This window comes from Scyliorhinus canicula, chromosome 9 (genome assembly GCF_902713615.1).
Source record: "Scyliorhinus canicula chromosome 9, sScyCan1.1, whole genome shotgun sequence".
Taxonomy (NCBI): Eukaryota; Metazoa; Chordata; class Chondrichthyes; order Carcharhiniformes; family Scyliorhinidae; genus Scyliorhinus; species Scyliorhinus canicula.
The window spans coordinates 121,280,675-121,293,668 of record NC_052154.1 but is presented as its reverse complement, the minus strand read 5'-3'; the positions used below and the strand labels follow the sequence as shown (position 1 = coordinate 121,293,668).

The 12,994-nt window shown below is 50.6% G+C and overlaps 1 protein-coding gene across 1 annotated transcript in view; it reads left to right on the top strand.

Moving 5' to 3' along the window:
• Positions 1 to 11,105, top strand: part of ighmbp2 (immunoglobulin mu DNA binding protein 2) — a 92,343-nt gene extending 81,238 nt beyond the window's left edge. Inside the window, exons 15-16 of the mRNA XM_038807475.1 lie at positions 8,600 to 8,784; positions 10,405 to 11,105. Of these exons, the coding sequence (XP_038663403.1) occupies positions 8,600 to 8,784; positions 10,405 to 10,599 (380 nt within the window). The 3' untranslated portion in view covers positions 10,600 to 11,105. The remainder of the gene's footprint in view (positions 1 to 8,599; positions 8,785 to 10,404) is intronic.
• Positions 11,106 to 12,994: the final 1,889 nt, after the last annotated feature.

Genomic DNA, 12,994 nt, shown 5'->3' with positions numbered 1-12,994 from the left:
CTCTGGCCCCCTTACCTCTGGCCCCCCTTACCTCTGGCCCCCCTTACCTCTGGCCCCCTTACCTCTGGCCCCCTTACCTCTGGCCCCCCTTACCTCTGGCCCCCCTTACCTCTGGCCCCCCCCTCGCCCCCCCCTTACCTCTGCCCCCCTTACCTCTGCCCCCCCTTACCTCTGCCCCCCCTTACCTCTGCCCCCTTACCTCTGCCCCCTTACCTCTGCCCCCTTACCTCTGCCTCCCCTTACCTCTGCTCCCTTACCTCTGCTCCCTTACCTCTGCTCCCTTACCTCTGCCCCCCATACCTCTGCCCCCTTATCTCTCACCCCCCTTATCGCTCACCCCGCTCCCTCTTGCCCCACCCTTATCTCTCGTCCTCCCTTACCTCTCGCCCCCCCCTTACCTCTCGACCCCGCTTACCTCTCGCCCCCCATATCTCTCGTCCCCCCTTACCTCTCGCCCCTTCCTTGGCTTTCACCCCCTCTTTGCCTCTCGCTCACCCCATCCTCTCGCCCAGCCCATCCTCTCGCCCACCCGTTACCCCGCGCTCATCTTGCCTCCTGCCCCCTTATTTCCCGCCTTCCCAACCTCTCGTCCTCCCTTACCTCTCTGCCCTTTATCTCTCGCCCTGCCCTTACCTCTCACTCCTCTTACCTCTCATCCCCCCTGCCTCTCACCCCCCCTTATCTCCTGCCCCAGCTTACCTTCCCGCCCTCGCTTACCTTCCGCCCTCGCTTACCTTTCGCCCTCCCTTACCTCTCGTCCCCCTTACTTCTCACCCTCCCTTACCTCTCATCCTCCCTTTCCTCTTAACCCCCCTTACCTCTCGCCCCCCCCTTACTTCTCACCCTCCCTTACCTCTGAACCCCCCTTACCCTCTCGCCCCCCTTACCTCTCATCCTCCCTTACTTCTCATCTTCCCTTACCTCTTGCCCTCCCTTACCTAGCGCCCTCCCTTACGTCTCGCGCTCCCTTGCCTCTCATCCCCCTTACCTCTCACCCTCCCTTACCCTCTCGCCCTCCCTTACCTCTCGCTCATCTTGCCTCTCACCCTCCCTTACCTCTCGCCCTCCCTTACCTCCCGCCCTCCCTTACCTCGCGCTCATCTTGCCTCCTGCCCCCTTATTTCCTGCCTTCCCAACCTCTTGCCCCCTTACCTCTCTGCCCTTTATCTCTCGCTCCGCCCTTTACCTCTCGTGACCCTTACTTCTTCCCCCACCCTCCTCCCCCTTTCCTCCCCATGCCTCTCACTCCCCTATTTCCTTTACCCCATTGTCTTTCACCCCCCCACCCTCCATTGTCTCGCACTCCCTCCTGCCCCCTCCCCCCCCCCCCCCCCCCGCACCCTTGCCATGAGTCCTCGGGGTCTGTTCTTCACTGGCCCCTGACTCTTGCGTCTGGCTGCGCTCTTGTCCTCACATTCTATCCTGGTCTCTATCTAGTGGCAAACGTTGGTCAGTGCAGGTAGCTGCTAACTGAACTGACCAAGTCCTCCACTGGATGGAACCTGCTCAATCTAAAAGTACTTATCGAGGTGAGAACAGACATGTCTTCCATCTTTACTTTTAAGAAATTAATTTGTATATTGTATTTATTTTATATTTAGTGATATTTTTTATTTTGTAAGTTATTTCAACTAGGACTGCACAGTGCTGCACCCGTATGCATCAGTATCTCAACTTGTCTTTCATTTCTTTTTGGAGTGAGGGATGTTCGAAAGAATCTTAGTTCCCATGGGAACCTTTGATTCATTGCAGTCGCTATTTTCAAGATTGTAACCACCACTTTAAGTGAGGACGTGCCGCACAGAGTTTGAGATATTTTACAATATTGTTATTATTACTTTGTTCTTGAGAAATTAAATGGTTCCCCAAAAGCTTTACCTGGTTTTTGGAAACCATTTCTCTTTGCATTTTATTTATTTATTTCAAGATTCAATGCTGCATCTGTTTTAAACTTCAACACAAAGCTGAAAGGATTTTTATCTTCTTATCATTGAGTTGGTTGTATGTTACTTCACAAACCTTGAGTAAGCGCTACCAAAGTGGCCCCTCCAAATATTGAATGAAAAACTGACATTTATCCAATGCAGATTTCACAAAATACTGTTGAGACAATAATCATTATTTTTAAAAATAAATTTACTGTACCCAATTCATTTTTTTCCAATTAAGGGGCAATTTAGCGTGTTCAATCCACCTACCTGCACATCTTTGGGTCATGGGGGCGAAACCCACGGAAACACGGGGAGAATGTGCAAACTCCACACGGACAGTGGCCCAGAGCCGGGATTGAACCTGGGACCCCGGGCGGCGTGAGGCAGCAGGGCTAACCCACTGTGCCACCGTGCTGCCCGAGACAATCATCATTTTAATATGTCTGCGTATGTTAGAATAAATCACTGTAGAACGTAACTTTATTGAACTTTGTTTTACACATTTGTTTTTATGAAAGCTTTTTTCAAACAGAATTTTTACATAACCAATAACAGAAAAGTAAACGAAGAATATTTAACAAAACTAGATGGCTGTTATCATTATACAAAAAGAGAATATATATTAAATTTCCCCCACCTGAGCCCCCCCCCCCCCCCCCCCCAGAATGCTGCTGCTGCTGACATTTTACCGCTCCCCTAGAAAGTCAAGAAACGGTTGCCACCACCGGGAGGACCCCAGCAAGGACCCTCTCAAGGCAACCTTTATTCGCTCCAGGCTGAGGAACCCAGCCATGTCACTAACCCAGGTCTCCACACTCGAGGGTTTCGCGTCTCTCCACATTAACAAGATCCGTCTCTGGGCTACCATAGAGGCAAAGGCCAACACCTCGGCCTCTTTCGCTTCCTGCACTCCTGGATCCTCTGACACCCCAAAGATCGCTTCTCTGGACACGGCTTCACTCGTGTGTCCAAGATCCTGGACATAGCCCTCGCAAATCCCTGCCAGAATTCTTTAAGCGCCGGGCATGCCCAGACCATATGGACATGGTTCGCTGGGCTCAATGAGCATCTCGCACAGCTGTCCTCAACCCCAAAGAACTTGCTCTTTCTCGCCGTCGTCATGTGTGCCCGATGTACCACCTTAAACTGAATTAAGCTGAGCCTGGCACATGATGAGGAGGAATTCACCCTGCCCAGGGCATCAGCCCACAGGCCCTTATCTAGATCCTCACCCAGCTCCTCCTCCCACTTGCCCTTCAATTCCTCCACTGGGGCTTCCTCTGCCTCCTGCAGTTCTTGGTAGATATCTGACATCTTCCCCTCCCTTACCCAGATGCCAGACACCACCCTGACCTGTATCCTGTGAGGGCGTAGCAACGGAAATGCCCCACTTGTTTTTTGAGAAAGTTGCGGGCTTGGAGGTACCTGAAGGCATTTCCAGGGGGCAGGCTGAATTTCTCCTCCAGTGCCTTCAAGCTAGGGAAAGTCCCATCTATGAACAGGTCCCCCATCCTTTTAATGCCTGCCCTGTGCCAGCTTTGAAACCCTCCATCTATCTTGCCCGGCACAGATCTATGATTATTCCATATCGGGGTCCAAACTGAGGCCCCCTCCTCCTTCCTGTGCCTTCCCCACTGACCCCAGACCCTCAGTGCCGCGGTCACTACCAGGCTTGTGGTGTATCGTGCCGGTGAGATCGGCAGCGGTGCCGTTATCAGTGCCCCAAGGCTGGTGCCTTTGCATGACGCCGCCTCTAGCCGCCCCCGCCGACCCCTCCTCCATTACCCATTTCCTAATCACGGCCACATTAGCCACCCAGTAGTAGCTACGGATGTTTGGTAGCGCCAAACCCCCCCCCCCCCCCCCGCGCCGACTGCGCTTCAGAAACAGTCTTTTAGCTCGCGAGGTCTTGTTTGCCCACACAAATCCCGTGATAATCCTGTTCACCCACTTGAAGAAGGATTTGGGGATGAAGATGGGAAGGCACTGGAAAACAGGGGCAGCAGGGTAGCATCGTGGTTAGCATAAATGCTTCACAGCTCCAGGGTCCCAGGTTCGATTCCCGGCTGGGTCACTGTCTGTGTGGAGTCTGCACGTCCTCCCCCTGTGTGCGTGGGTTTCCTCCGGGTGCTCCGGTTTCCTCCCACAGTCCAAAGATGTGCGGGTTAGGTGGATTGGCCATGCTAAATTGCCCGTAGTGTCCTAATAAAAGTAAGGTTAAGGGGGGGGGTTGTTACGTGTATAGGGTGGATACGTGGGTTTGAGTAGGGTGATCATGGCTCGGCACAACATTGAGGGCCGAAGGGCCTGTTCTGTGCTGTACTGTTCTATGTTCTATGTTCTAACAGGAATCTGGGGAGGACTGTCATTTTCACTGTCTGCACCCTTCCTGACAGGGAAAGCGGGAGCATGTCCCACCTTTAAAAGTCTCCCTCCATCTGCTGTACAAGCCGAGATAGATTGAGCCTCTGTAGGGTATCCCAGTTCCTAGCCATCTGTACACCTAAGTAACGACAGCTCCTCTCCACCATCTTGAGCGGTAGCTCTCCCAGTCTCTCCTCCTGGCCCCTAGCGTGGATTACAAATAGCTCACTTTTCCCCGCGTTCAACTTGTACCCCGAGAAGCTCCCAAAGTCCCTTAGGATCTGCATGAACTCCACGATCCCCTCTAGCTGGTCTGAAATATACAATAGCAGGTCGTCTGTGTAGAGGGAAACCCGGTGCGCCTTCTCCCCCCCCACCGAAACAGCCCCCTCCAGTTCCTTGAAGTCCTCAGCACTATGGCCAACGGCTCAATTGCCAGGGCAAATAGTAGCGAGGATAGGGGACACCCCTGCCTCGTCCTTCATCCGGTTTGTGGACACACTTGCTACGGGGGCCTGATACAGTAGTTTGACCCACCCTATGAATCCCTCACCAAATCCAAACCTACCTAACGCTTCCCACAGGTATTCCCATTCCACCCTGTCAAAGGCTTTCTCTGCATCCATTGCAGCCACTACTTCTGCGTCCCCTCCTCCTGAGGGGATCATGATAATGTTTAGGAGCCTCCTTACATTTGTGTTCAATTGCCTGCCTCAATCACTCCCGGGACACAGTCCTCTATTTTAGTAGCCAAACTTTTAGCCAGCAGTTTGGCATCCACGTTCAAGAGCGATATCGGCCTGTAGGACCCACATTAAAGCGGATCCTTCTCCCTCTTCAGGATGAGCGAGATCGAAGCCCGCAACATCGTCGGGGGGAGGGTTCCTCTCTCCTTTGCCTCATTAAAGATTCTTAGCAGGAGTGGGCACAGCAGTTCCGAGAATTTCTTGTAGAATTCTACAGGATAGCCGTCCGGTTCCAGGGCCTTGCTCGACCGCATACTATCCAGGCCCTTAACTATCTCCTCCAACTCAATAGGGGCCCCCAGTCCCTCCACCAGATCCTCGTCCACCCTTGGGAACCTCAATTGGCCCATAAATTGCTTCATCCCTTCCCCTCCCACCGGGGGCTCTTACTCATGCAGTTTACTCCTTGAAGACTTTGTTGATCCTTCCTGGTCCCAAGACCGTGTTGCCTGCCTTATCCCTCACTCCCCCGATCTCCCTGGCCGCCTCTTTCTTGTGACGTTGGAGCGCCAGCATCCTACTTGCTTTCTCCCCATACTCGTAGACTGCCCCTTTCACCTTCCTCAGCTGTGCCTCCGTCTTCCCAGTGGTCAGCAGATCGAACTCCGCCTGCAGTCTCAGGCGCTCCTTTAGCAGCCCCCTCCTCGGGGGTCTCCCCGTACTTCCTGTCTACTCTGAGTATCTCTCCCAGCAGCCTCTCCCTCTCTGCCCTCTCCCTCTTCTCTCTATGGGACCTAATAGAAATTAAATCCCCTCTAATAATCGCCTTCATAGCCTCCCAAACCGCTGCTGCTGTTACCTCCCCTGTGTCATTTGTTGTCACATAGTTTTGGATGCTCCTCCTTATCCGCCCACACACCTCTTCATCCGCTAGCAGTCCCACATTCAGTCTCCAGAGAGGGCTCTGCCCTCCCTCCGCCCCTAGTCGCAAGTCCACCCAGTGCGGGGCATGGTCTGAGACCGCAATGGCCGAATACTCGAACCCCTCTACCCTTGGGATTAACGCTCTGCTTAACACAAAAAAGTCAATCCGAGAGTACACTGTGTGAACGTGGGAAAAAAAGGAGAACTCCTTCACTCCCGCGACCACTAGGCCCACGCTGCCTGGTCCGCGCCAGCCGCCATTTTGTCTTCTCGCGCCCGTTCCACTCCCTTCCCCGCAATTGCTCTCTTCACGGCCCCACTCCTGGTCCCCTCCATGCAGCGATGAGGGGAACCTCTCCAGCGTCTCTTGCCACGCCGGGAATCACCGCCGAAGTGCTGCTACAGCTCCGTTAAAGGGCCCAAATGTCCAATCTCGGACATCTCCACGGGTCCACTCCCCCCATCTGATCCATGAATTCCAGCCACGTGCCCGCGCCTCCCCCCCCGCCCCCGCTCGCTTCGCTCAAACCCTCCCATCGGAGGCCCCCCAACCCGACTCTCCATCCGTCCCCAACAGTTGGCTCCCCTTCAGACAGCAAAGCAGCGCCCATTCCCCCAATCCCAAATCCCCCCCCCCCCCTCTTCCCCCCCCCCCCCCCCCCCGTGCCAAGCACCCGCTTCGCACTGATTTCCCCCCATTACGCTTCCGTAAGCCAACTGACCCATGCTGAGCCCGGCCGCTCCCGCCTCTATCTCCAATCTTACTGTTGTCTCCTCCTTTGGGCCCCCAACCTCCCCTCCCCCAAAGGGTAAGAGAGAGAGAGAACCATCCAAATTCTTCCCGAGAAACAAGAAACACACTCCGGGCGTTACCCCGCCCCTGAAAAAAACGAACAACTTAAATTCTACTACCAATCTTACATTAGGCCAACACCCGGTTACACATCCCCACCAGAGCGTTACACCCACATGCAGCTGTCCTTTAGCTCGAGTCCAGCTTTTCATGCTTAATAAATGTCCACGCCTCATCCGGCATATCAAAGTAGTGGTGCCTGTCCTGGTGCGTAACCCAAAGCCTCGCCGGATGCAGCAGCCCAAACTTCACCCCTTTGCTGTGCAGGACCGCCTTAGCCCGGTTGAATCCCACACGCCTCTTGGCCAATTCTGCTCGCAGGTCCTGGTATATACGAATCTCACATTTCTCCCACTTAATGCTCTGCTCCTTCTTTGCCCAACGCAAGACACGCTCCCAGACACGCTGTCTGTGAAGCGGTGGAATCTTATCACCATCGGCCTCGGCGGTTCATTCGCCCTCGGCTTCCTTGCGAGGACTCTGTGCGCCCTGTCCAGTTCCAAAGGCCGTGGGAAGGCCCCCATGCCCATCAGCGTCCCCAGCATTGTGGTCACAAATGAAACTCGCGTCCACCCCCTCCGCACCCTCAGGGAGGCCCAGAATTCACAGCTTTTGTCTCCTAGACCTATTTTCGAGGTCATCCAGTCTCTCCTGCCATCTCTTGTGCAGGGCCTCATGTGCCTCCACCCTGACCGCCAGGCCCAGGATCTCAACCTCGTTGTCAGATATCTTTTTCTCCACCTATTTGATCGCCTTCTCCTGCATCTTTTGAGTCTGCACCATCCTTTCCATAGAGGCTATCATAGGGGCCAGCATCTCCGTCTTCAGCTCTGCAAAGCAGCTTCTTAGGAACTCCTGCTGCTCCTGCGACCACTAGGCCCACGCTGCCTGGTCCGCGTCGGCTGCCATTTTGTCTTCTCGCGCCCATTCCACTCCCTTCCCCGCAATTGCTCTCTTCACGACCCCACTCCTGGTCCCCTCCATGCAGCGATGAGGGGAACCTCTCCAGCGTCTCTTGCCACGCCGGGAATCACCGCCGAAGTGCCGCTACAGCTCCGTTAAAGGGCCCAAATGTCCAATCTCGGCAGGAGCTGCCATGTGTGCGACCTATCCGGACATGACCGCTACCGGAAGTCTCATATTATTGAACTTTTAACTACAAAATTACTTGGCACAGTGCATCATGATTAAAAGTAAATTGTTTCATTCCACTAATCTGTCTCTTGAGTTAGTTAAAGAATTTGCATTGCAGAAGGAGGCCATTCGGCCCATCAAGTCTACTCCATCCCCTAAAAGACCATCCTACCTAAGCCCACACCTCCACCCCAGCCCCGTAACCCAGAAGCCCAATTAACCTTTTGACACTATAGGGCAATTTAGCGTGGCCAATCCACCTAACCTGCACATCTTTGGACTGTTGGAGGAAACCGGAGCGCCTGGAGAAAACCCACGCAGACACAGGGAGAACGTGCAGACTCCGCACACAGTCACCCAAGCCGAAAATCGAACCCGGGTCCTTGGCGCTGTGAAGCAACAGTGCTAGCCATCGTGTTGCCCTTGTGACACTGTGCTGATCTTTAAAATAGAGTTAAGTACGAAGGGCTGTTTCAGTTGCAATTAAAATTGGTGAGCATTGCATGATTGCAAAGTTCCCACAGTGCACTGTAATGGTCACATTTGGAACGTTGTTATTAGTTGGCCAGCTCTGTGGTATGAAAAGTCATTTGTGCTACATTGTAGGAACTTTGTAATGGACCTGCAATACATCGGTTATTGAATTTTGAGCCATTTTAGTTGAGATAAGATGGGATGAAACATTGCTCCAATTGCTTGTTTAACAGGGAAAGCCTCAACTAAAGAAGCTTCTGCAAGCGGTACAGAAGAGGATTTTGATGCGCTTGTTGCTGCGTCAATAAAGGCGAACAGTGTGTGTGCCTTTTTAAAGTGCAAAGGAAGTATTGTCACTGTGGGGCAGCACTGCATTCACTGTAACAAATACTACTGCCTCAGCCATCACATCCCAGAGGTAAGAGCTGTGTATAGTGAAAGCAAGTGCTGATTCAGTTAATCCAACAATGTTTAGCGTGAAATAGTTGACAGAAATACTGAAGGGACTGGATGGATCTAGATGCTGGAACTCATTGTACATTTTAGTAAAATAAAGACTCCTGTGGAATGTATTTGTAACTTGGGATCTCAATTTTCTAATCACTTTGGCCATTTCAGTATCATTAGCAAGGCCAACATTTATTACCCATTCCGAATTACCCTTGAGACGATCCCCTTCTTGAACGGGTATAGTCTGTGTGGTGAAGATACTCTCACAGTGCTCTTAGATAGGGAGCTCCAGGATTTTGACCCCACAATGACGAAGAAACTATGACACTTGTTCAAGTTTGGATGGTAAGTGATTTGGAAATGGTGATTTTTTTCCCTGTGCCTGCTGCCATTTTCTTTGTAGATGTAAAGTGTGTGGGTTTGGAATGCGCTGTTGAAGAAGCCTTGCCGAGTTACTGCAGTGAATCCTGTAGAACAGTGTTCTTCAGACTTTTTTTCCGGGGACCCATTTTTACCAATTGGCCAACCTTCAGGACCCAACCCGGCCGACATTCGCGACCCACGCCGGCCGACCTGCGCAACCCACCATTTTCTCTTAGTGTTTGCTGCTGACAAAAATGGAAGAAATGGTTTTGGGTCCCTTTGGCCCTCGTACACGCTCCTCCAATGGAATGGATGAAGGCGAAGCCTTCCGGTGTCTCCATCTGTCCAACGGTCTGCATTTTGTTCCTGTAAAATTTTATCAAATAAACCCCTCAGAACTTGTAAAAAAAAATGAATAAAATAAATGAAAAAAATAAAAATAAAATGAATAGAATAATTGAATAAGCTGAAACCCCCCCCCCCCCCCCCCCCCCCCCCCCCCCGAACTTGTAAAAAAAAATGTTTTTAATGAATAAAATAAATGGGAAAAAAATTAAATGAATAAAATAAATGAACAAAATTAATAAACACCCACCCTAAACTACCAAAAGCTGCGACCATATAAAAAAAACGCGGCCGCACTGCGCATGCGTGTCCAATCTTCGGAACACATGCGCAGTGTGGCCGCATTTCTTTTACGTGTTCGGGGCCATTTTGTAGGCCGCTTGCTGTTGCGCACAGATTTGCACGATCAGGAGCGCCGCAACGGATGGCTCCGCGACCCTCCCGACACCCGTCCGCGACCCTCCTGCGGGTCGCGCCCCCGAGTTTGATAATGCCTGCTGTAGAAGATACACAATGTAACCTGAGTGCGCAATGGTCAAGGGAGTGGATGTTTAATATGCTGGAGGGACAGGAACCCTTTGTTGCCCTCTCTCTTCTGTCCTAAAAATCTACAGCCTTTTAAAATCCAAGCTTGGAATTACCACACCAGTACCATTTAATGTAATTTATCTCACTCCCTCCCCAACTCCCTTTCACACAAGCTTTGAACCTGGCCTCGATCATGCCATTAATTTGCCTTGCATTTAAAATGCCGCAGACTTCAGTGGGATGCCACCTGTTTTGTCTGAGTCCATCTGCTATTCGTTCTTGATTTATTCAGCAGCTTTCACCTTTTTTATCATAATACTGCAAGATACTTGTGCCTTTGTCCCTCTTCTAGGTTCATGGATGTGGTGGGAGTGCCAAAGCTCATGCCCGAAAACTCATCAGCAGAGAAGGTATTCTCTATGCAGGCAGTGGCAGTAAGGACCACTCATTAGATCCAGTGAAGAAGGCGCATCTACAGAGAAAACTAGGAAAGAAAATTGAACAATTAGCTAGCCAACGCGGTGCCAAAAAGGAGGTTAAAAAATAAAAATTGAAATGGTCTGTTAATTTAGATGGCCTAAGTATGTGTATTTATTTCAGGAAGTTTTCTTCCACAATAAAAATAATTTATGGAGCAAAGCAAAAAATACAAGTGTTGGACGATCAGGAATGGAAATGACTTAACAATTATTAAAGCTACGCAATGGTAGCCTTGCAGTGGGTCCTACAGATTGTGTAGCAATAGACGCTACTGAAGTGCAGAAATTAATCTTCATCCATTTACTGTCAGCAGCTGTTTCAAAACAATGGCAGCAGTGAAAAGAGTACTCTGCAATGTAAATGATTGTCCTGATTTTTTTCAGTAACTTATTTGGCACATCATTTGGGCACAGTTCTGTAAAAGGAAGATTAGAATGATGGACTACTGGAACAGTAATCATTTATGGTATTCAATCTTAATTGCCCATTTCTATTGTTGATCACTTGACACTTTTTTGTTGCAAAAATCTGTAATAGAATGGAAAATAAAAGAACAAAACTACTGATTTCCAATTTGCTTGCTGATCATTAAATACGTATGTAAGCATTTGACTCTAGCGTATTCAACACACTCTCAATGTCACACAAAACTATCACAATGTCACACAAAACTATCTTTTTAAAAGAAAAAAAGTCACTCTTCGCACTGTTGAGGGGTGAGTGCTTTTTATTAAGTTCATAATGAAGAAAAAATTGAATATTGCTATTTAGTTCCCCCCCTCACGCCTCCAATTGTAAAGTATTACAGTTTGGTGGAAGGAATATAACTGTATAATTTACCCATAATGGGGCAATTGTGGTAACTAATATTTTAAAATCTATGTTACACTTTTGGGTAATTATCTGGGTTGAGTGAAAGCCCTTTTGTTCCATGGGAAAATGTTGACTCGATTCTTTATTTGAAAGAATTCCAATTAAGGGGCAACTTAGCGTGGCCAATCCACCTACCCTGCACATCTTTGGATTGTGGGTGAGACTCACACGGACACGGGTGGAATGTGCAAACTCCACACACAGTGACCCGTGGCTGGGATAGGACCTGGGTCCGCGGCGCCGTGAGGCAGCAGTGCTAACCACTATGCCACCATGCTGCCCGATGAACGACTCGATCCTATAAATGCGTGCTTTGATCAGTGGAAAGTGACTATTAATGGTATCTCGACACAAACATAGAGAGGCAGATTTGTTAGTTGTCTGTTTCTATTTTGTACTGTGAGGAAGCTGAACCTATTGAGAAACCAGTGTTCTGTGTTGGCACGACTTAAAGTCTTCCAACAGGCCTAACAATAATTGTATTTATTGATTCATGGGATGTGGCTGGCCCTTAAGAAGGTGGGGGAGACTTCTGGTGACGGTGATGTTCTGAGTGGACGCACATCAGGTGGCTCTCCTCCCAACTAGAACCAAAAGAGTTAATTTCAGAGATTTTAGGTCCAAAAAGCCAACAAAAACAACCCAAGGTAAAGATTAACTGTGGTAAAGAGGATGCTGGCGAACGGTAGCTCTAAGGGCCGACGAGAGGCCAGAACTGGTGGAAAAGGACACGACCAACAGGTGGACGAACTGACGGACCCATGAAGTGAAGTGGAAACCCCAGCTGCCCAAAGGCGGGGAGACCGGCGACCCAAGCACTGGCACCGACGCAAATGACAACCTCCCCACCAGAGGATGGGTGGAGGAGCTTCCTGAAAAGCTGGCCGCCATGAAAGAGGCAATAAAAACGGAGTTCCAGGTGGTGGTGAAGGATGTAGTGACGGAGGCGATGGCCTCCCTTCAGCATACGATTGACAGCCTGGGAAAGAAAGTGGAGGCGCAGGAGAAAACAATCCTGGACCTTGAAAAAGCTTCGACGGACCACAATGACAGGATTGTGGCTCTGAAGGCAGAAGTGAAAAGGTTGGTAGCGGCCCAGGGGAATTCGAAGCGGAAGGTCGAGGACCAGGAGAATAGGTCTTGGCGACAGAATATTCAGATTGTGGGCTTGCCGGAAGGCATCGAGGGCAGAGACCCAACAGACTATATTGCCCAAATGCTCGGTAACTTAGTCAGGAGGGACAGCTTCCCCAGTCCCCCCCAGAACTTGAAGGGCACACAGGTCGCTCCGACTGAAGCCCAAAGCAGCGAAGGAGCCGAGAATCATCATCGCAAAGCTGCACTGGTACCAAGACCGGTAAAGGAACCTGAGGTGGGCCCAGCAGACGAAATTGAACTCATGGGAAGGGCACAGAATCCGGTTCTACCAGGACATTGAAGTAGACCTTGCGAAGAAAAGGGTTGAGTTGAACAGAGCAAAATAAGCACTCTATAAAAGTAGGGTGCGATTCGGCATGTTGTTCCCAGCCAGACTCTGGGTCACGTACCTCGAGAAGGAACATTATTTTAACACCCCGGCGGCGGCGAAC